The 25,112-nt window shown below is 38.6% G+C and overlaps 1 protein-coding gene across 1 annotated transcript in view; it reads right to left on the bottom strand.

Moving 5' to 3' along the window:
• SWAP70 (SWAP switching B-cell complex 70kDa subunit) overlaps window positions 1-25,112 on the bottom strand; it is a 75,227-nt gene that overhangs the window by 10,869 nt on the left and 39,246 nt on the right. Inside the window, exons 4-9 of the mRNA XM_008576128.1 lie at window positions 15,275-15,502; window positions 13,143-13,289; window positions 11,611-11,719; window positions 9,539-9,720; window positions 2,785-2,892; window positions 986-1,152 (exon numbers count right to left, since the gene is read on the bottom strand). Coding sequence (XP_008574350.1) covers window positions 986-1,152; window positions 2,785-2,892; window positions 9,539-9,720; window positions 11,611-11,719; window positions 13,143-13,289; window positions 15,275-15,502 — 941 coding nt within the window. The remainder of the gene's footprint in view (window positions 1-985; window positions 1,153-2,784; window positions 2,893-9,538; window positions 9,721-11,610; window positions 11,720-13,142; window positions 13,290-15,274; window positions 15,503-25,112) is intronic.

The raw sequence follows: 25,112 nt of genomic DNA on the forward strand, positions 1-25,112 counted from the left end.
CTGTATGTGGGATCCGAACCCTCGGGCGGGAGCGCCGCCACGCTTCCCAAGTGGCACACTTATCCAGTGCGCCACCGGGCCGGCCCCCAAATTAATTTATTTTTGAAGTCACTTTTAGTCTTCCTACCTAAAGATTAAAAAAACACCTTTTGCTATTCCACGTGTGGAAGGGCTCATTTCATAACCACTCTCACAACAGGGGGTCACAGCTCAAAGCCGAGGTATATCTGCATTGACCAGCTGCTGCTACTAGCTAAATACTAAAATATTTTTTAGTATTGCCCCCCTGACAGACATCTTAAGGAATGCAAATGCGGCAGCAAGTTAAAAACTGGAATAGGACAGCTCAAATTTTCCCTTTGGGGTCTTTATTTTATTTTGTCCTCCACGGTGCTGTGAAGACCCAAAATTGAGAGCTCTCATCTGAGAACAAGACTACCATAAACAGTAAATATGACCTTAAAAGCTCTAAGGTTTAAAAAAAAAAAAAAACCACTAGGTTTTAAAAACTTTTAAACTTGGTATTTCAAGTAGTCATCGAAGGAATGTTGCCAGTCCTGAATGACCAAATAGAAACTGCATATTTCCTCCTTAACCCCAAAATGTGGCTGCAACGCTAGTCTGAGCAGGTCCTGGCCTCCACACCAAGGGCCCTCTCTGATGTGGAACATGTTGTAGCAGCCAAGTTCTCACCAAAGTTGATCCTGAATCTGTGGACATTCTAGAATATGATTAAGGGTACCCCACAAAATATACCCACTAGACTGCTCTAAAATAGATACAAGGCCCCTCTTTAGCCCCAGAATGAGAATAAATACCTCAGCTGGCCAAGTCTCCAGGGTCTCCCTAGTCTGGACAATACCTCAAGCTCAGTCACAGCCAGGGCTGAGACATTCCTCCCCCTCCACCAGGGTGTTAGTCATTCCAAGAAACTATCAGATCAAGCAAAGTACAAAAAGGCAAAGTCTGCAATCCGATCTGGCACCTGGCCTGAAGCTTCCGCACCGTCTCTTCATCCTGCCGGGCCTGTCTCTCATCCTCGAGAGCCTCCTGCAGCTTCAGGTACATGTCTTCCAGCTCCCGTACTCGCTGCAAATACTGTTCCAGTTCAGAGGACTTTTGGGCAACCTGTTCTTCCATCTGCTGTCTGATCTGATGGTATAAAAGGGTCATGTTTAAACGTAGGTTAACTTCTCCCTCAGGGAAAGCCTCCCCTCTACCTCCATCCTGAGGGGCTGCCCACAGCCCACGGCTGCAGCCTGTCAGGGTGGTGGCGCCCTGTCCTCAAGAGCACCACACCCAAGACCAACCATAAAAGAGTCCGGGGTAAACAAACCACAACACAAATGCTGTGTTCCTGCCCTGGTATATGTTCCATCCCTTCCACTCCACATTTTAAGGCTCAAATCAAGAAAAAAAGTTCCTTTGTATAATTTCTCTTAAAAATTTCTTTCTGTATTAAAGCTACAACCTCTTTACCAACAGACTCTTCTCTAAAAGGAATGAACCTTTGCCAGTCAGAGCAGCAAAGTGTTAAAGGGAAAAGGAAAGGTTAGCCTGGACTCCCCATTCACCTGGGTGCCTCCACCCGTCCTCTTCTCCCTCCCTAGGGCACCTCCAGCCCTGGGGGAACTCATACACTTAAGTTAGTGTCTTAACGCAAAGTGTTAAAGGGAAAAGGAAAGGTTAGCCTGGACTCCCCATTCACCTGGGTGCCTCCATCCGTCCTCTTCTTCCTCCCTAGGGCACCTCCAGCCCTGGGGGAACTCATACACTTAAGTTAGTGTCTTAACAAATTTATGGTTTCCCTTCTGAATGAAAGAGTTTTGAACCCCTGCCTTAAAAATTAAAAGACAAGGACATCCTAAATATAATATCATACACATTAACGTATGTCTCTGCAGTTTACAAAATATTTTCACTCATATTAGCTCACTTCATCCTCAAAAGAGTCAGGAGAGATCATATGATAATACTCTAATTTAAAGAAGGAAAACTAAAGCTCAGTAAGAAGGAGCAGAGAGGGAACAGGCCAGATCTTCTGGCAGTGAATGTGTAGCACTGCTTCTTTACATCACATCTGCCTTCCTCTGTGTGCTGTTCTCTCATAACACAAACACATCTCTCTCAACTCTAAGCAACAAAAAGTGACTAAAGGAAATGTCACAAGCATCTCTTTAGGTACTGGGTTCAGCACTCTCCCACAGAGCGTCACTCAATGTGAGAAGACCTGTGTTCCAATTAACCAGCTAACTTACCTCAAGCAACCTGGATCCTGGGTCTTTTGGGGATGGGAGCCTCTAAGATGAATCAGAGCTGCCAAGAGCAGCAAACCAGAATCCAGATGTCCTCACGATTTCAGAACCCCCACTTTGCTCATTACAAAGGAGCAATGTCATGGAACCTATGTTTACTTTTTCCACAGCTATTTATTCTCTAAACCAAAACTCTTCCGAGAATGAAAAGAGACATTTTTAGTGCTTATTATATCAGGATGACAGGGACTGTCTCAGGCAAACCAGGACATACAGTTACCATAATCAAGCATTTATCACCCCATTCTATAAATTTCTATTTAGGGGATTTATGTCTTTTACTTTTACATCTTTGGCACAGTGCCTATAGATAGAAGGTACTCAATAAATAATGAATGAATGAGCAAACACATAACTTCCCCAGTGGTCCACCGCAAGTCAGCATCAAGCTGATAAAACGGCCTCTTTCTACCACCTGGGCTGGCTCTGGGAGCTAGTGCAGCAGCTTTCTCAGCCACGTGGTACTCACGAGTTTCTCTCGCTCTAGCTCTGTGCTGAACCTGGCTTGTAGTTCCACTTGAGTCTGAAGGCGCTTCTTTTCCTCTTCTGCTGCACGAGATGCTGCTTCTTCCAGTTTCTACCCAATCAAAAACCCATCCACAGAAAAGCAGGATTGTTACAGTGGAAGTACATTAGAGAGAGAGATGGTCACACTTAAGCATATGGGAGAAGCCAAACACTCTTAACATTCAATAAAGATAGAATAAAAACTTTTAGATCCACTGGATTTCCATTCCAACATTTTGTCCAGTTAACATACAAAACAAATTAGGGAAGTGAATGACTATTGATAAGTCTGGACAACATCTTGCAAAGAAGGTTTCAGTATAGTCATTGAGTTAAATACGTTTGTAACTGCATTCATGAGGTCTGAGAGCTATTTCTTGAGCTCTTTCTATATAGTTTTGTCATCCTGCACATTACTCCTTAAAACTTTTACCAGAGCTCAACTTCCAGAAGGGTGGCATAAAGAGTTCTGTGGACCCTTTCCTCAGCAAAACAACAATAACTGGTGAAAAATATCTTAATTAAAAAAACCAAAAACAACCATTTAAAGTCTTTAGAAATTATCCTAAGGGCATACAGCAAATAAAGAACATTTACATAAGAAAATCTACTAAACCTCAGTAAGAATAGTGAGATGCTTTGAGGCACAATGCACTCCCCTCCTCCTTCCACATAATGTCAGTGAGAAGGAAGCTCTGCTCCTGGCAGATGGAACCAAGAACAAGGGTTCTCTCAGCTCACAGTTTAGGGCTACTGTATCTCCCCAGGAGGGGCAGGCTGCCAGTATTTCTCATCCTGCCCAGCTCCATGTTGCAGAAACGCTATTCCAGGCCAGGGTGTCTGAGAGATCTGGGGCTCTCTTCTTCCACCAGCCCCACACACCACCCAGAGGGTGGAAGCTCTACCCCAACTATGACAGGCAGAGAATACTAGGCCTCATCACCCTTGTCCCAACTCACTTGTGAGGCAGAAGTTCCACACAGGGAGAGGCAAGTGGAGAAGACAAAGCCTACCATGTCCACCCAGTGACAGGCTCATAAAGCAGGAGTATCACTCCAAGAGAAGCAGACCACTATCTCCATCCCGAGCTCTAGAACACTGCACAGAGGTTTCGCCCAGGAAGAAAGGCAGGCTCTGCTGCTGTCCCCAAAAGAACTGACTTTATTCGAAAGTGTGAGGAAGTACAAGCCTAAGGGCACTCTCAAAAACAGTGGAGATTTTGTAAGGAATTAAAAGGATGGTAGCTCTATGAGAGCAACACAGTAAACCATATACCAGCCAAAAGTCTGACAGAAAGAACTAGGGGAAGAGCCCTTCTTTGAGTCCTCATTATGAACTTTTATACTGATATAAAAAGATCTCAAAAATATATTAAGTGTGGGCTGGCCCAGTGGCGCACTCGGTAGAGTGCGGCGCTTAGGAGCGTGGCGGCGCTTCATTATGAACTTTTATACTGATATAAAAAGATCTCAAAAATATATTAAGTGTGGGCTGGCCCGGTGGCGCACTCGGTAGAGTGCGGCGCTTAGGAGCGTGGTGGCAGCGCTTCTTTTTCCACTTTTCAACTAAGAATTATTTGTGTTGATTCATTGGTAGCAATTTTATGCCGATGATAACAGCTAAGTAGGTTAGCAGGCAAAATACATTGATTCATTAAAATAGTATGGGTCAGGGCTGGCCCGGTGGTGCACTCAGTAGAGTGCAGTGCTTGGGAGCACAGTGGCGCTCCCGCCGAGGGTTCGGATCCTATATAGAGACCGGTCCACTCACTGGTTGAGCGCGGTGCAGGCGCGACACCGAGGGTTGCGATCCCGTTGCCGGTCGCAGTACGGGCATGACACTGAGGGTTGTGATCCCATTACCGGTCACGAAAAAAGACAAAAAGGAAAAAAAAAATATATATATATATATATATATATATTAAGTGAAATAAACTAGATGCAGAAGAGTGAGGTGAGTATGTACTTTTGTGTGTTTAAAACATGGGAAAGGGCCGGCCTGTGGCTCACTTGGGAGAGTGTGGTGCTTACAACACCAAGCCAAGGATAAAGATCCCCTTACCAGTCATCTTTTAAAAAATAAAATTAAAAAAAACATGAGAAAATAAGAATGTATACTCATATTTGCTTACCTTGGGCAAGGGGTGGGAACTATGTGGAAAGAGGAAAGAAGCAGGAGGAAATCTTTTCACTGAATGCCTTGTTGTATCTTTATTTTATTTTTATATTTTTATTCTTTCATTTAGTTATTTTAAAATAATAAACGCAAGTGAATGATCACCCAAAATGAGAATTACAATATTGACAATAACTTGTATTTAGCTATGAGCTGCTCTTTTACCCCATTCTCTACTTTCTCCTACAGAGATAATTACTAACCAAAATTTGTGTTTAAGTTAAATCCCTTGTTTTTTTAAAACTATAGTTTTGTCTATACATGTTCCAAAAGGCACATTGTTTAATTTTAGTTGTTTTTAACTCAATAAAAACGCCTTGTCATATATAATATTTTGGTATTTTTTTCAGTCAATATATATTGCTAAAATTCATTCATATTGTTGTGTGTGTCTGTAGTTGTTTTTAATAGTAATATTCCTTTGGGTAAATGCAACTACAACTTTTATATTCTTGCTATTGTTTATTGTCATTTGGGTTGTTGTTCCAGGTTTCTGCTATCATGAATGGTACTGCCATGAATATTCTTGCATATGTCTTCTGATGCAAAAGTACATATTACATACACACATGCACACATTTAGAAGTGGAATCACTCGTCAAATGCTGTGTAAATGTTAATTAAACCTTACAAAATAATGCTGAACTATTTTTCAAAGTGGTGTACCAATTTCTACTCCTACCAGCAATATAGAAGAGCTCCTGTTGAACTGCATCTTCTCTTACACTTGGTATTGTCAGACTTCTTAACTTTTGCGAACTTGAATGGGTGTAAACGGTATCTAATTTTCTCTTTATTTGCATTTCCCTAATCAATAATTAGGTAGACCATCTCTTCATATATGTATATTGACTATACATATTTCCTTTCCTGTAAAATGCCTGTTCACATCCTTTGCTTGTTTTCATTGCAATGCTTACCTATTTCTATAAAATACAGCTGAAAGAATTTAAAGAGGACAAAGGAAATCAGAAACTTTCTTGGAACTAGTGAAAATAAAAATATATTGTACCAAAACCTGTGAGATACTGCAAAGGCAGTACTAAGAGGAAAATTTATTATAATAAATGTTTACATCAAAAGAACAAAAAGACTTCAAATAAACAACCCAATGTTACATCTCAAAGAACTAGAAAAACAAGAACAATCCAATCCCAAAATTAGTAGGCAAAAAGAAATAAAGATCAGAGCAGAAATAAATGAAATATAGACCAAAAAAAAAAAAAAAAAAAAAAAAGACACAAAAGATCAATGAAACAAAAATTTGGTTTTTTGAGAAGATAAACAAAATAGACAAACTATTAGCTAGACTAACTAAAAAAGAAGAGAGAAGACCCAAATAACCAAAAATGAAAAAGGAGACACTACAACCAATATCACAGAAATACAAAGAATCATTAGAGACTAATATGAACAAATACACATCAACAAATTAGAAAACCTGGAGGAAATGGATAAATCTCTGGACACATACAAACTATCAAGACTGAACCAAGAAGAAATAGAAAATCTGAATAAACCAGTAATGAGCAATGAGATTAAAGCAGTCTCCCAACAAAGAAAAGCCCAGGACTGGATGGCTTTACTGCTGAATTCTACCAAACCTTCAAAGAAGAACTAATACCAATCCATTTAAAATTATTCCATAAAAATGAAACACAGGCCATTCTCCCAAACTCCTTCATCACTCTGATACCAAAATCAGATGAAGATACAACAAAAACAGAAAACTACAGGCCAATATCCTTGATGAAGATAAACACATAAATCCTCAACAAAAAATTAACAAACAGAATACAGCAGTACATTGAAAAGATTATATACCATGATCAAGTGGGATTCACCCTAGGGATGCAAGGATGGTTCAACACACGTAAGTCAATAAATGTGATATACCACATCAACAAAATCAAGGACAAAAACCATATAATTATCTGAACAGATGCAGAAAAAGCATTTGACAAAATTCAATATCCATACCTCATAAAGACTCAAAAAATTAGGTATAGAAGGAAAGTATCTCAATATATGAATAAAATAAAAGCTATATATGAAAACCCACCACCAATATTATTCTGAATGGGGAAAAGCTTTTAAGAACAGGAACAAGACAAGAATACCCACTCTCACCACTCCTATCTAACAGTACTAAAAGTACTAGCCAGAGCAATCAGGCAAGAGAAAGAAATAATGGGCATCCAAATTGGAAAAGATGAAGTCAAATTGTCCTTGTTTGCAGATGACATGATTCTATACATAGAAAAACCTAAGGACTACCAAAAAACTCTTAAGAGCTGATAAATGAATTCTGTAAAGCTGCAAGATACAAAATCAATACACAAAAATCAGTAGTGTTTTAATACTTCAATAGCAAACTAGCAGAAAAAGAGATCAAGAAAGCAAGCCCATTTACAATAGCTACCAAAAAATTAAAATATCTAGGAATAAATTTAACCAAGGAGGTGAAAGATCTCTCTACAAAGAGAAATTTTTATATTTTTAAATTTTTGAACCTATTCAAATGATTATATTTTTTAAAAGAAACAAAAGTAGAAATAAAAAACATTTGGGCAAACCCTTTAAACAAATTTATTAACTTATAAAAACTACCATGATTTCGTATTCCTTCAGATTAAATAAAGTCTGTCAAGTCTTAAAAACCCAGATATGTAATCTAATGTCAGGTGATTAAAATATTCATCTAAGCAGTGTTTTTCTAAGAATGCTTCAATGAAAAACTGGAAAACTGTATTTATTGACAATAAAAAGAAAATCAAAGATTAAGGGATCTATAATATTTTTCCAGCACTTAACCAAGAATCCTAGATCTGTCACTTGAATAATTCTATAATCCTTGGTAGTGGGAAAGCTATCTGGGTATATTCCTTGCCAACACCACGCATACATTCACATTACCCATAGCAGGTAACTTACATGCTCCTGGAAGGCAGAGTTTAAAAGAGTTTAAGAGTGTAAAAGGGCATCAGATGGATGAATGTCAAATGCATGATGCTAAGTGAAAGAATCCAGTTTTTAAAACATATTCTGTATGATACTACCTATATGACAATTTACAAAAGGAAAAAATATAGGAACAGAGAACAAATTAGCAGTTTCCAGGGATGAGGGGAAAATCTGAACATAAAGGAGAAGCAAGAGGGAATTCTTTGGGACATCACAATTGTTCTATATTCTGCTTGTAGTAGTTACAAGAATGTAGGCACATACAAAAAATCATAAAACTATACAGAGATCGTGAATCTTACTGTTTGCAAATCTTAAAAAGTTAAAAAGAAAAAAAAATAGTTTCTAAAATATTGGCAATATTCTATCCTAACCTGGGTAGTAGTTTCATGGGTATTCACCGTATGATTATTTGTATACATATATTTCATTCTCTCCTCTGCAGGTATGACCTATTTCATAATTTTAACAAATTATTAAAAAGGACACCAAGCCCCAGCTCCCCACCTCACCCCCACCCACATAATATCTGCTTCTGATGTGTGCACAGTGGAGGGAGGAAGCAGTGATCACATACTGCAGGTGCTCAGCCTAGCCTGTCGAGAGTTTTTAAAGAAAATATATTGCAGCAGAAAGAGGCAAGATGTAAGAGTGATTTGTGGGGGAAGAGCAATAAGCACTGAGGAGCTGCTTTTAGAAAGTACATGTGCTGGATAATAACAATTGTTTCTAAGATTGTATGCCACATGGTTCCTAAGATAATAAAAGTACCTTTTAAAATCTTTCTTTATGAGTCTACGCAGAGGAAGCTCAGCACAAAGTGTGGCATTTCCATGGTTTGCAAAGACAGAACCCCATCAGTATTGTGGGGTCCCGGACTATGAGCCACTCCCACATCCCAAGGCAAAGGTGTTACACGGGAGGGCACAAAAGGGTCTTTGAGCTTGTGGTTAGCAGGTGCTTACTGATTCAAGGCAGACAGGATCAGCCTAGAGGTGTCCCAAATAAAGACCAGGCTCACACACTGGGAGACTCACTACGACCCCCAGAACCATGACATAACCAAGGAGCAAGGTTTCCTAGTGAACGTCAACAAACTTACACAGCCTATGGTATTTGATCTCCTAGCCTTGAGATGGAAGGAGAAGCAGACCCAGACTGTATCTTTGACTCCAAATAGTAAGTAAACCCATGTTCTGCACTATGAGTCTTATGAATGAAGATAGGAGCTAAAGGGAAAAAACTAAAAAAGCAACAGACCCTGCCCCTATCACCAAAAATGCCCTTAACATTCTCGGGGAAACGAGATTTCCCATCTTTCTCTGACAAAATGTGTTCATTATTCATATAAATAGCCTTCCTAGTCAATGAGATGTTTTTGCTGCCCTGAGATCCTTATACTTGCAAGGCTGGAAAACCAGTATGTCTCACCTAGTGGTCCAGATACACTCCTGAGAGGAGAGTTCATCAAAAACATCTCCCTAAAATTGCACTAACCTAGTCCTGGTAAAATCAAAGTAGCTGTGGCTTCCAAAATGAAATGGAGAGCCCTCATCCAGCCCAGCGCCCATTCCCACCTTCCGCACAGTCTCCAACTCCTGCTGTTTGTTTTCATTAGCAGCCTGGAGCTCCTTCATCTGTCGCTCCAGCTCTTCCTGCTCGGCCAGCAGCTTCTTCCGGAGTTCTTTCCGACGCTGGCGGGCTTCTTTGTGTGGTGGGGGGCTTCCCAGCTTCAACAGGTGGATAGTAGAATGGATGGCTAAAAAAAGTGAAGGAGAAAAAATGGAAAATGTTCTTTATTCTTTGTAAGTCTATCATGCAAATGGTACAGTGGGAAGAAAACCAGGCAGGGAGTCAGAAGACCCAGTATAGATTCTGACTCTACCAGTGAATAGTGGTGTGATCATGGGCAAGTCACATTACCTCTTGCAGCATCAGTTTCCTCCTCTATAAAATGAAAGAGAGAATCTCTTCCAACTCCAAAATTCTAAAACTGTGTATCTGTGCTTAAAGTAACACAATTGATTCAGAAATATTGCACACACTTTAAGAACTTATGACAACACTTTCAACTCTTTTCTCTATACTTCTCAAAAAGCCAAAGAAGAATAAGACACAGTAAGGGCAGAAATTAAAGTTTCTTGACATATGATTTGCGACCTGCTGAGTTTAGTCTGCCCCTCATCTACGCCTTATGAAACCACCTCCTTATATACTCCCTTTCTGAGAAGATAACAGGTAACAGTAGCTGCCATTTATTAAAAACACTCATACATACTCCACTCCTATGATGCATCTAAAGGATATAGAATATGTATATTCTTTACATGCATTATCTTTCATATGAAATCTTTTTTCCTGATATTTTTCATTACTTAATTTCTTGAATAGGTAATATTTTCACATTCAAATTTGAAAAGCATGAAAGGATATCTGAGCCTCAGTTTTTTCACTTAATTTATCTCGGAGAGTTTTCCATATTAGCACATAAAGAACCTCATAGTATGCCACTGTGTAACTATATCCCATAATTTATTCAACCATTTCCCAACTAATGGACAGTTAGGTTATTTGCAATCTATCACAAACATTTCTGCAATGATATGTCATTTTGAAAACGTGCAAATACATCTGTAATTATCTAATTTTTAACCCTCACAACAACCCTGAGAGGTAAGTATTATTATTATCTTCATTTCACAGAAGAAGAAAGCAGCTACAGAATCATAACTCAAATCAAGTGACCCACGAAAGAAGATTCAAACCCAGGTAGACTTGCCTCAAACTCTTGAACTACATCAAAATGACCACAAAATCCAATATAACATAATTTTATGTTTAAGAATAGAATATTCAGAATCCCTTTTCAGAATTAAAAAACAAAAATCACATATATAGTTCTATACTAATTTTGGAATAAAGTAAAACTTTAGTTTAAAAGTTATTAACTCAAACGTTTTTGTTCTTGAGATACTTATTTGAAACTAATGATTTCTTGTGGAAGTAATGAAACTTTAAAATCACTTGAAGTATTCAAAAGCAACTGCATAATTCCTCCTGTTTTACATATTACCGAAAACACAAGATGGTCACTTTGACATTCTTCACTATCCTTAAAAGGGGAAATTCTGTACTCTCTAAATAGTAAATAAAACCTGGGCCGGCCCGTGGCTCACTCAGTAGAGTGCGGTGCTGATAACACCAAGGCCGCGGGTTCGGATCCTATATAGGGATGGCCGGTTTGCTCACTGGCTGAGCGTGGTGCTGACAACACCAAGCCAAAGGTTGAGATCCCCTTACCGGTCATCTTTAAAAAAAAAAATAAAATAGTAAATAAAACCTAAAATCTCGCCTTGAAAATTTCCAAAGTTCGTTATGCAAATGAAATTGGTGAAAATTTTGAGAACTCTTTTCTTTCAGCTACTATGTATGTCACACAGAAATAACCATAGACAAGTTCATTATGCAAATGAAACTGATGAAAATTTTGAGAACTCATCTTAATTTGTTTTTCTTTCAGCTACTATGTATGTCATACACAGAAATAACTACAATGAGGAAACAATGCCTTAGCATCTTTCATAAGATCCAAAAATAGAAAGTCAGAGCTCTCAAGTTATTGCATAGTAAATAATAAAAATTATCTTACCCTGAATCCATTCCTGTTTCTTCTTCTTATCTGAAGCACTGATTTCAAAGGTCTTATCCAAACATTTTATGAGAAAAAGGCATTTCTTTCCATCTTTGTCAGGCAAAGACTAAAAAAGGAAGCAAAATTAGTTCTTTAAAGCTATTAGTATTTAAATTAATCTTAACTATTTATACAAGTCTGACTGAAACTCAATGTTAATGAAAAATACCTATAAATGCATATTACTGATTTATTAATGCTGTCTGCTAGGCAGCATTATTTATGGTAACAATGACCCCAGATTGGTACACTACATCTGGACTGGGAGAACTATAAACAACTGACAGGGATGCCAGGCCCTGGGCTTTCCTGAGTGCAGCAACTCTTATATCTGAGCACGTCCCTTGCAGGAACTCTAGAAGGTACATCTGTGGAGTTGTTACAAGAGATATTAATTGTTTCCTATGGAACATGAGACTTCTAAGCCAGGGTAATTTCTACACCTGCCTGATGTGGCTTCCTCTCCGTGCATCTGGGGTGTTATTGCTGGCAACCTGTGGTTCCTGTCCTCTATCTTTATGAGTAGACTGGTATGGCCTATGGTAATCTTGTAGGTCTCCTTGTTTAGTTGAATCTAAGAAGACTGCTTCATGCGCACTGCACACCCCAAGATATTAATATATCTATACCATCTCATTCATCAAAATATATTATAGGCCGGCCTGGTGGCGCACTGCTACAGTGCGCCGCTTGGGAGTGCGGTGGCGCTCCCGCCGAGGGTTCGGATCCCACATACAGACCGGTTCCCGCTCACTGGCTGAGCGAGGTGTGGGAGCAACACCGAGGGTTGTGATCCCGTTGCCGGTCCCGGTCCGGTACGGGCGCGACACTGAGGGTTGCGATCCGTTGCCAGACACGAAAAAAGACAAAAAGGAAAAAAAAAAAAATTAAAAACTCAAAAATGTATATTCTTGAAAACTACTTCTTTACAGAATTAGTAGGTATAAATAAAGTGTCCTGAAAAGCACCTAAAGTATTCAAATGTAGTGTTCAGATCTTCTTTTATATTTTTATTCTTTTTGGCGGCTGGCCAGTACAGGGATCCGAACCCTTGACCTTGGTGTTATAAGGCTGTGCTCTAACCAACTGAGCTGATCTTCTTTTATTTACTGTAGTCAAATATCCCAGATTTTCTGGTATATTAATGATTTTAAATATTGTCTTACTGAATTTTTTTTTTACTTTATAATCTATTTTTTAACTTCATTTTATTCAGTAAATGATTTCTTAAATGTTCAAATAAATTAGACTTAATCACTATACTTTGTTCATGAGTATAAGACTGAAAATAAATTCACATTAGAAAAAAATTTTGTCGGCTACCTTTAATTTTTGGTTCAGAAACTATGGCGACTGTGTGACTATATTATTTTGGAAATGTAAAATTTGGGATTATCTTAAGGATCTAGAGTCTAGAAGGAAGAAGTTAAGAAACTACTTCAGCAGCAGGGGGCAGCACCTGGTAATCTTGCAAAGAACAATAGACTTACCTCTACGCAGCAATTTTCATCCAAGAGAATGTCTCCTTTCTTATCTTTCAGATCCTCACCCACATAATAAGAAATTATGTTGGGTTTTAGTACAAACCAGCGTTCAGTCCAGTTTTTCCGTCTATGGCCTTTTTTCATCATGTAACCCTATGAAAGATTAAATCTGATATAAGTGTTTGTCCTTATATTTGTAAGGGCTGATATGTCACTTTTGATATTCTTGCCTACTCCATTATTTGATACATGGTCCTGAATAAATGAATATCAATAGCCTTGTGCTTTGTGGTTCATGGACCCTTTGAGAATCTATGAAGACCAGGGACACTATATTTGGTCAAATTCATGCAAACACATGCAGACAAAAGTTTGCATATAATTTCAGACACTTCAGAGATAACTTCATTCCCAAAGTGATACACAGATAATAGATTTAGAACTCTCTTGATGGGGTTTTTAAAAATTCCTTATCTTTTAGAGATACCTATTGAAATATTTATAGATAAAATGAAATATCTAGGATTTGCTTCAAAATAATACAGGAGAGGTAAAAGTAGATGGGGCAGGATTAGCCATATGTTGGTGGTTACTGGGGATGGGTGATGGGCATATGGGAGTTCATTATACTATTTTGTCTATTCCCTTTAAAAAAAAAAAAAAAAAGAATGCCTAGCAGTGATCCTCAGTAAATTAAAACCTCAATCAATGAAAATACTAAAAGGTGTCAGCTTGGCTGAGTGTATCTGTTCAACCAAATATTCGAGGATTTCCACCCTCCGGTACCAACCTACCTTTCTAACTGAACTCTCACTATTCTGGAGGATGAACTCTGTTCCAGATGAGCAGAAAATATACTGGACCAGGAGTTAGGATACTGGCTCCTAAGCTCAGACTAGCCCTGTACTTCCTTCCCCACATATTAGCCTCCAAGGTATGGAATACAAATTTTTACTTTAGCAAAATTATACTTTATTATGGGCCAAAGCCTTTCAAGATTATATGAGAATAGCTGTTACTTTTAATATTAAATCAACAGGTGCTGATAGCCTATGGCAGACAATACATATCATTAAACATATAACAGTAACTCGATTGTAGGTTTCATTTGATTACTATACTAAGTTCTAATCATATTACATGTTCAGTTTCCTAATCTTCGGACATTTAAGCAAAAGCTATTCATACTGCAATTCAACTGTAGTCCTATATCCTGCCATAGTAATGGGCCTAGAAGTCCTCTTCAGACAGAGACTATGTCTCATACCTCTTTGTAGCACCAAAAACCTATACAAATTAAGCCTCAATTAATGTTTATTGACAGGCTCCACTGGGAAAAAAGAGTAAAGACAACAATATCACCAACTGAACAAAGAAAGGAGCAAAGTAAGGAAATCCCAAATCAGAGTTATTATTCAATATAATAACATACAAAGTTTGAAAGATCCACCAAAAAGAATTCTATTTAATGAGCACCAAGCTTCCCATATGTACTCATGTATCAGATATTATGCTGGGTGATGAGAAAACAAAGACAATAGTCTAATTAAGACAAATGCAATTTTGTTATAATAAAGGTAGTTCTTTTTCCAGAAGTAAGGGTATTTTTCTAATTTTAGAAAAATAATATAAAATCACATAGAAAGTCCAATAAAACATAAAGGAATAAAGAATAAAATAAAATTCACCAAAATCCCACAATCGAGAGGCAGTCACATTTTGGCGAGCATCCTTCCAGACAGCTCTACACACATACCTCACGTTACATGAAAGGGGCTACAGGACACCTACTGTCCAGCAACCTGTTTTTTTCACTGAACAATATGCTATAGGGATCTTTCCAGATCAGTGGGTATGGATGTGCACATGATATGAAGGTACATTACAAATAGTTTGGAAATGTGATTATTTAAACAGTTCTTTCAAAATAGTAACTTCCTAATTCTTAACTATATTTTAAAATTGCCCCAATTCTTTAAAATGAAAGCCCAGTGCAAGACTGGAGAAATATGCAACTTTATTCCTATTCTAAATCAGTGTATAAGTGACTTATGCTCATCTTGGTGATGAAAATACTATTAATTTCAAAATGTCAAATTTTAAAGATGAGAAAAAATACAGTGTTACAGGATCCTTACCTGTTTCAACACATCTAATATAAGCTCATTAAAGACTTCATTAATTGCCATAGATACTGTCTGCCGATCCATGCCTTTGCTAAACTGTCCATTTCCAATAAGCTCAATAAGTTCCCACACAGAAAGGCCATCTTTACTGTCATCAAAGTTGATTTTATAATGTTCAAATTGTTCTTGCTGCCAACCTCCTCCCATAGCTTCTGTAAGTTTCTTAAGCAGGTATTCAATCTATATAAGGAAAAAAAATTTTTCTTAGTTAAAAAAAAAATAACTTCTTAACATACTTATGTTATTTACCCTGATATGGTCAACTTAGGAAATATTCTTTACAGTTCCAAAAGTGCATATCTTTAAAGAATCTCCTACTGTTGGGGAGAGGAGTATGGATAAAATGCCACTAGTCTATATCAGTCTAGAATAAATACAGGAATCAAAAACGGATAACCCCCTAATGTATAGTATACTTGTATACAAAACTAAAGCAAATTGCACATACATAACCATACACAAACTAATTGTGATCTGATTACTCTCCGTCAGATAAATATTTCAATATATCAGAACATTAATCTTACTGAACATGCAAGCACTAAACAAACATCTCAAAGTAGTGTGTACAAGTTATTCCCCAATTTACAAATTTTCTACATAAGCCAATTATTTGAAATTCATGCTGCTTCCTCCCGTTAGAACACTGATAATGTTACAAACAATGGTTGAATCTCCCACCTGAGCCAGAAAAGCTTAGTAAATCTTCTAGAAAACCCTAGTATCCTGCAGTGCTCTCACAACATGTCCAAAAATGAATCGTCTCTACCCTCCAAATGGTGGGTACCACCATTTACACATTCACCCCTGCCAGCATTCTTGTTCCCCAGCCCCTCACATCAAATCAATAACAAAATCCTGCTGCTTTTACTTCTCTAGATCAGTGTTTTTCAAACTGTCAGTTATGGCCCATCATTAAATCATCTTAGTGGATAGCAAACAGCATTTTTTGAATGGAATGAAAAACATTTGAGTTTATCCGCAACAAAGGCAAGTACTGTTTTGTGGTAAGTTTTGCCTTGTGTGTGCATGTGCCTACGTGTTTTGGGTCATGATATAAAATATTTATCTTCCTATGGGTTGCAGTCAGAAAAGAATGAAGAATACTGTCCCAGACAGTTCTCAAATCCATCCCTCCGACTCCATCTGGCTTCGTTTTTCAGGCTTCCTAATTGGTATCTTTGCCTCCAACGTTGCTTCCCTTTTATCTATATCCTGCCAGAAGGATTTTCGTAAAACAAAAACCTGAGCCTGACATTCCCCTCCTTAAATCTCCTGGGTCCCTACGTCCTCAAAGATAAAGGCCAGGCTCCTCTGCATCCCACGGTGATCACCCCAGCCTCTTTCCATTATGCCCCACCTGGATTTTACACTCCACCAATACCACCAATACCCTAGATGAGGGGTTGCAAACTTTTCCTGTAAAAGGTTTGAATAGTAAATATTTAGGTTTTGTGCTTCTCTATCACAAGTTGGGTTGTTTTTGTTTTTGTTTTTGTTTTCAACCCTTTAGAAATGTAAAAACTGTTCTTAGCACAAAAAAAACTGTTCTCAGCACGGGCTGCACAAAATTGGGCTGTGGCTGGATTTAGCTAGCAAGTTGTACTGTGCCAACACTTACCACATATTATAAGTAGCTTATCCACTTAAGACACTTTATTAATGCTTCCACATCTTTTCCCACTCTGTCATCTCTCTCTAGAATGCACTTTCCCATTTCTCTCCCCAGCTAACTGGTATTTGTTCATGTCATACATCCTCTAGGATATTCCTACTCAAAGTGAAGTATGTGGACCAGCAGCATCAGCATCATCCAGAAACCTGTTAGAAATGAAGACTCTCAGACCCCACCGAAGACCCTCCAAATCAGAATCTGCATTTTAACAAGAACCCCAGGTACCTCCATATGCACACTAAAGTTTGAGAAGCACTGCTGTAGCAAACCTTTTGACCAACCCTAATCCAGGCCGGGTTTCCCTCCTCTATGTCACTGCACTTGGCAGACTGCATTTGAAATTATATTTTTACTCATTTGCTTCTCCACCATTTTCTGAATTCCTGGGAGGGACCATGTCCCACTCATCTTTGAATCCCCAAAGCTCAGCATGATACCTAGAACATAGCAGAGCTCAACCAATGTTTGCTAAGCTGACAAGAACTAAGCTAAGCCTCAATTACCTATGAAATGGGCATAACAATACTCATCACAGAGGCACACCATGGAGTCCACCTGGGGTCCTGAGGCAGGAGCCAAGGGCCATCCCCCCATCTGCAATCAGGCAAGGAGCATGCCCAAAACACCACTTCCACATGGGTGGCCCACCACCATAGACATAGCTGCTGCAAAAGTAGCTAGATGCCACAGCAGTAGCCACAGCCATCATGCAGGTGGCCCACCAGACACTCAACTGCATTGATACCAGGAGAGTCACCAGTGGAGACCAAAAAAAAAGGACGTCTCTCTCTACAAATCTCACTCCAGAGCAATAGAAGAAGCATCACTCTACAATAATAGCTGAGGTCCTGAACACCCCTCTTTCAGCATTGGACAGATCATCTAGGCAACAAATCAACAGACAAATGTCAATCTTTCAGGAGAGAACAAATCCATGGTTATTAGAGGCAGGAGGTGGGGAGGGAGAGAAGGATGGGGAGAGATTGGATAAGGGGCATAAAGAATAAGTACAATTTGTAATAATGAACATAGTAATAAAATTGATTTGATCAACACATGTTGTACACAGATGATAGTAGTCAATGTTGTACCCCCAAAATATGTATAACCAACTATGCTTTAATAAAAAAAATGCTCATCACATAGAACTATTATGGGGATAAAATGAGACAAATACAGAGCAATATGCACAATGCCTGGCACATAGTAAGTACTCCATCTATGTTGCTTCCCTTCTGTTCTAAGTGGAATTATTATTCAACCATTTAAAATTATATCTAAGAAAGCATTTATGAAATAACATAAAGTGAAGAAGAATGCAAAATTAAATTTCCCCAATGACTTCCACTGCATAAAGGTTATGGAAATATTTTGACAAATATTTGTCAGATACAGTAAGTTTAATTTGTTACAAATAGGATTGTGAGTTAATTTTTCTCCTTTCTCTTCTTTGCATTTCCATTAATTCGGTTATAATGTTGATTGTAAAATAACAGTTTAACAGAAAAAGAATGGAAATACATGTGTGCAAAGGAACATATATTCACAAAATACCACAAGTTCAAAAAATATCAAGAATTCTATTGATTTAATCCAATAAGATATCATAAACTCCTCTAAAACAGAGATTATTTTATACACTAAAAATAGCACATGGCAGGTATTCAACAAATGTTTCCTTGGAGAAAAACACACTTAGGTCTTTCCTTTCTCTTATTGGAGATATATCATCTACTGTTAAGCTTATCAGATACTATTAGATACTTTCTTGGCTCAAATAGAACTAACGGGGATAGACAGTGGAAGAGAGAAAAAGGAAATGGTTAAGAAGAACAGAGAAAAGATGAAGAAAGAAGAGAAAGAGACAGAAAAGCAAAGAGGATAAAAAGATTAAAGTCAAGAAGTGATTGAAGAGATACACAAAAGAAAGAGTCAAAAAAGTACATTAAGATAAATAATTGCTCAAGGTAAAATAACTTAGTGGCATTAACACGTACAGAAGTTCAGTCTCCCTAAAGGAGCAAAAAGATGGGCCTGAATACAGTTTGGGGTAAAGGGAATACAGGCACAACTAGAAGCTTTAGTAGTAAGGCCAAAGGAAGCACATGTGTACGGCCACATGTATGTACAGGATGACTACAAGTGGTCATGACAAGCTGCTGCAGACGACTGACCATTTGCACACGTCAGGAAACAGCCTAAGCTCTTCCTCACCTACTACTATGAATGAACCGAAGCCCCTCACACTCAGAGCTTCAGCTTCCTCTTCAAAATCAGATGATCTTTCATAATGTCTGTAATTTAGAAAGTGCCTGTTACTATCAAACTCAGTTCTAGAGGCAGCTTCTGGACTCATCCTGAACCTTCCTAAAGGTGCCCTCCCAAGCCCTTTTGTGATGTTGTCATCAGCACCCAACATCTATCTGTTCAGCATTCCCAGTGACTGTGCCAGACAACTAATCTAGATTCATTTCCTGCTGACTTTCAACACAATCATATACGTATCATAACCGCATAACATAGGACCTTTTGATTCATTGTATTGGGCCAAGGAGAGACAAACTCCCATTCTGCCCTATTCAATCGTACCAAATAATAAATCACGTGCTGCTCTGTTAGTCTTGAGTGGTCTGCAACAATTCTAAGAGCTCATTCAGTTTCAGGAAGCAGCTTACTTCCTCCTTCCAAGCAAGTTTCACCAAAAATAACAAAGAATAAACTTTCAAGCTGCATGTGATTTTTCAAGGCCTTCGGCTCCAAAATTTATTTTGTAAAAGTTCTTTGCCTGTCATCATTAAAAGGGGTATTTATTGGCTTATCAACAATTCAGCTTTTATTTCATTCAGGGCCTCTTAAAACTATTTCAGTTTTAATTTTCAACTACATCAAGACAATTCTTCTAAATAAGTCCACAAGAGAGACATCCTGTTTTGCCCTTGGTTCTGTAGGAAATGAATACTAAATAAAAACTATATTTTACAGACACACATTTCCAGGAATATCATCTGACAAGAATCATGGAACGAACTCAAATGAGCACACACTATTTCTTGACATCTGTGTGGTAGAAAAATCTTAACTTCACCATGTAAGTCACTTAAATATTTAACATTCTTGACACTACTTTTGGGTGACGGAAAACTGAATGAAAAGCAAACATTTCTGCCATTGTTTTATCTTACGTAGTATTAATTGAAGCTGGAGAAAAAAATCTTTCTTAAAAAACACTCTGGACTTAAACCAAATACAAATGATCCTTATAGTAGGTGGATTTAAATTTATAAGGCCTAAAAACTGTTGCTAAGATTACAAATTACCCAAGGTAAATATACTCATGAAAAATTAAGACATGATACTTCAAAATTTATTTTTTAAATGTATGTTTTCACGTTAAATTTTATTAAAATATGTAAGTAAAATGAGTTCAAACAGTTTTTTTAATGTTACTAAATTATTTCGAAAGGAAGCAAAATTTAACAGAGAATATGTTTTCCATAATATAGTGTGACCTTCAGTTTGCAGCACTTGGTCAAAGGCCAAGTGATATGCTAAGAGCTCAATAAAGACAAGTCCATGTGTTAAACCTCAGGAGGCTGACTCAGCAGCTAGACAAAAAGCAACTTCACATAGGTCTGTCCCAATGATCCCTTCTTTCTCCACACAAGCATTCCTGGCCACAGAAGAATAATCTGTAACCAGAAGAAATGCTGAGTGAGTGAAGGCCATCAAAGTACAGAATAAGTCCAAACAACAACATGACAAGGTATGTTGCCTGGCTGTTCTAACAAATCAAAGAGAAGTAGTTCCTTTCTCAAATGAGATTAACTTGTTTTTGAAAGAGGACTAAGACATTCCTGTCATCCTGCAAAGATGAAGGTAAACATGCTGAGGAGTCCTGCCGGGGCTCTGGGCTGCAGAAAGGATAAAGTCATGGCACACGTCAAGGCTTATGGGGATCCGAGGTCTTCGGGCCCCCTGGAACAGAAATCTTTTGAGTTTCTTAGGCAGAGCAGTCAGGAAGCTGATGCTGACTGGCTCCCTTCACAGGCTTTATAGCTCAGTGATGAAATCAAGCCAATGACAAGTCCTCCACATTAAGCAAGTGCTGCCTCAGGGAATAAAGTAAGTCTCCCTACTCACTAATTTCTAATTCTGAAATCAGGACAAGGTCACTTTCAAGCTCATCATGAATATTTTAGTGATGGAAAAAAACCAAAATGTCAAGGGTAAGAGACCCACCCCACCTTCAGTTCCACAGAAAATACAAATAAATTTGGAACACTGAGTACAACTGTAAAATGTCTTAAAAGATGATACTGGAGATTTTATTTGCATAATCCTTCTAAGCAGCAGCTAAGTTTTAAAAATACCATCGGTACATTTTTTTCTACATCTATCAATAGTCCATTCCCTATGTCTCTGTATTAGGCTAGACAATTTCCTTGGACAAAAATGCCATAGCATGTTTTATTTTTTATTTTCCCTTTAACGTAGTATGCAATTACATCATTATTGTTATTAAGCATTAAGAAACTATTCCCACCACTACAGTGAAATTGCCTTCTTGTTTACCAATACCTAATTGTTCAATCCAAGGGCAACTTTTCACTCACCACCAACTAATTTTTCTGTAGTATCTAATGCCAGTAACTACTTTCTGCTTCTTAGAACTTTTTGTTTCTTTGGCACCCAAGACTCGACACTCCCCTGGTTCTCCTCCTACATCACAGCCTGTTCAATTCAGCTTCCTTTTACTAAACCTACTTCTTCTTGCTGCCACAGAAATGGTCCCAAGGGCTGGCCAGTTAGCTCAATTGGTTAGAGCACCATGTTGTAACACCAAGATCAAGGCGTTGAATACCCCCTACCAGCCAGCCACCAAAAAAAGGAAAGAAAGAAATGGTCCCACAGTTTTGTTCCTGGCCCTCACATCTCCTACTAGTCTCTTCCTTCCTCATCTAACCTACTCCCATGGTCTCCCAATCTCTCTCCAGCCCTGGCTTCTCACAAGCTCTAGATGTGCACTTCCAGTTGAATACAGGACAGTTCCACAAGGATGTTCCACCCAAAATGCCAAATGTACCAAACCCATTTTCATGCATCATGTCCCCAATTTGTACATCATCTGTCATTCACAAACACACCGCTTTTAGTGAGCACTTATCATGGGTCCAAGCACTATGCTAAATGCTTCACATACATCAACTTTTTCAGTGCTTACAAGAGTCCAGTGAAGAAAGTAGTTATTCCCATTTTATAGATGAGGAAACCCAAACAAAGAGATTGAGTAATCTGCCACACAGTTGACAAGTAGTAGAGTTGGGTTTCAAACCAGTCAGTCTGATTTCAAAGACCATGCTTTAAACAAATAAACTATATTACCCCCCAGCTGCCCAGGCCAGAAACTTGCCTATACTTCCCTACAGCCAGGCACTGTGCATGGTCCTGTGACATCCAGGTTCCTCTCATCTGGCCTTCTTTTCCATTCTCACTGATACTACTGTACTTTAGTCCTCAGTGCCACTTACCTTCTCTCAACTTCCCATCTCCCATCTCTCCCCATTTCATCCATTCACCAATAACTCTCTTGCTCAAAAACCATCTATGGCTCGCAGTTCCCCACTGCCTACATGACAAAGTCAAAACTCCCCAGCCTTTTCTATCACCAACTCTTCTTCACAGCCATCATGTTCCAGTTAGAAAAAACATCTGTTATTCTTCCTTGACAGCCCAGCATCTAATCCCCTTCTTTTGTACGGGGAATTGCCTACTTCCCAGTGTAGAAGCTGAAATTGCAAATGTCCTTTCCAAGCTCCCTCACCTAGCACACAGCGCCTGACCTAGGCCATGCCAGTTAAATGCATCATCTCCTGACTGTCAATTGGGTAGTGGGCACCATGAAGAACCCTCCCTAGTAGCAAGAACAGGTGCAAGAAGACTTGAGCTCCTGGGCAGCACCCAGTATCCAGGGCCAGCAGTGGTCCACAGTATGCATGCAACACCTACCCTCTAATGGCAGCAGCATTTTCCTTGTGAAGAACCCTCCCTAGTAGCAAGAACAGGTGCAAGAAGACTTGAGCTCCTGGGCAGCACCCATTATCCACGGCCAGCAGTGGTCCACAGTATGCATGCAACACCTACCCTCTAATGGCAGCAGCATTTTCCTTGTGGCTCCTCACTGGGGTGACCGGTACAGTGACAGTATAAACCAGGCTGCATGGCCTCCACACCTAGTTTTCCTGCCACCATGGTGAGTCTGTGAGCTATCCAGCATCCTTTTAAAAAATTCTTTTTTGGCTTAAATCAGCCAGTTTGGCTATTCCCAAATAAGCATCCTGACTGGGAATTCAGTCAAGCTGGATACCTCACTCATTTCAGAACATGCCCTTGCTTTCCTACCTCATGGAACACTGCCCACTGTTTCTTCCATCCAGAATTCTTCTCTGCCTTCTCCATTACTCAAAATCCTTCCCATCCTTGAATGCCCAGTATAAGTTCTACTTTCTCCATAAATATAATAGCTAGCACTTAATGAGCACTTTCTAAGGGCCAGGCACTCTTCTCATTTAATCTTCATAAGAACACTAGGAGATAGATATTAGCATTATCCCTATTTTAAAGCTGAGGAAACTGCAGCAAAAACAAGGTAAGTAAATTGCCCAAGGTCACACAACTAGTGAACAGTGATGGAGCCAGAATCCAAACCCAGGAAATCATGACTCCAGAGCCCTTCCCTCAACAAATTACAGACCACAAGCTAAATCTAGCTCACCAGCCAAATCTGGCTCATCATCTGTTCTTACACACTCATGATCTAAGAATAGTTTATACATTTTTAAATGACTGGGGGGAAAGATCGAAATAATATTTCATGACCCATTAAAATTATATGAAATTCAAATTTCAACATCCATAAATAAAAGTTTTATTGAAACATAGCCACATACTGTCTGTGGCTGCTTTCATGCAAGACAACAGAGCTGAGTCGTTTTGACAGAGACAGTATGGCCCAGACAGCCCACAAAGCCTCAGATATTTACTGTCTAGCCCTGTCTGAAAAAGTTTAAAATCTTCCTTTTAACCACTACATTATATGGTCTCTCTTAAAAAGCCTTCCCTGATCCTTACTTGCCCTAAGCTGGAATAAATTTTCCCTTTCTCTGTTTTGCTTTGCACTACACTTATTTTCCTCCTCAGTACCTGTAAATTCCTTGAGGGCAGGAGTCATCTTTTCCACTTTGTATTCTCCTTGCTGCCTCACTTACTGCTGGCAATCAATAAATGCTTGCTGATTTTAAATAAATATTGCAGTGTGAACTTTTAAACAGATTCTAATTATTTTCCTAACATGAACATTAATCACAGAAATCACAGACTAGACAATACTGGCAGGATGGGTAAAAACAGACACTCTGAACCACTACTGCTAGATCTGTACATTGGTGCAGCCTTTCTGAAGGACAATTTTGCCTTGTTCATCTAATACCTTGAAAGTGTGCATTTCTTATGACACAGAATTCCACTGCTGGAAATTTATCCTAAGGAAATAAGCAGTCTGGTGTGTAAAAATGTGTGCAATAACAGTAATCATAGGAGTTAATATACTTACTGAGTACATATTATGTGCCGGGCACTGAACTAAGTCCTTTAAACACAGAACCTCACAAACCTTAGAGTAAACATTATTGTTAGCCTTATTTCATAAATGAGGAAATTAAGACTCAGGAGGTTAAATAATTTATCCAAGGTTAAGGAATTACAGATGACATTTTAAAGTGGGGGGACTACAGCTGACTTTAATTTTCATATTACTAGTCTTTTCTAAATTTTCTACTGTAATAAGCACATATTACATGCATGACTTTTTAGGGCAGTAAGGTAGCACAGAAATCTTACTCCTTTTTTTTTTTCTTTTGGAAGTTCAGGGAAAATAACCCAGAACCAAACAAAATTACATGCATGACTTTTTAGGGCAGTAAGGTAGCACAGAAATCTTACTCCTTTTTTTTTTTTCTTTTGGAAGTTCAGGGAAAATAACCCAGAACCAAACAAGCAGATGTTCTGTTTTACTTTGAAAAGTACATAAAGTCATCATCCTGGCCTTTGAAAACAAGA

This window comes from Galeopterus variegatus, unplaced genomic scaffold, assembly GCF_000696425.1.
Source record: "Galeopterus variegatus unplaced genomic scaffold, G_variegatus-3.0.2 Scaffold1297, whole genome shotgun sequence".
NCBI lineage: Eukaryota > Metazoa > Chordata > Mammalia > Dermoptera > Cynocephalidae > Galeopterus > Galeopterus variegatus.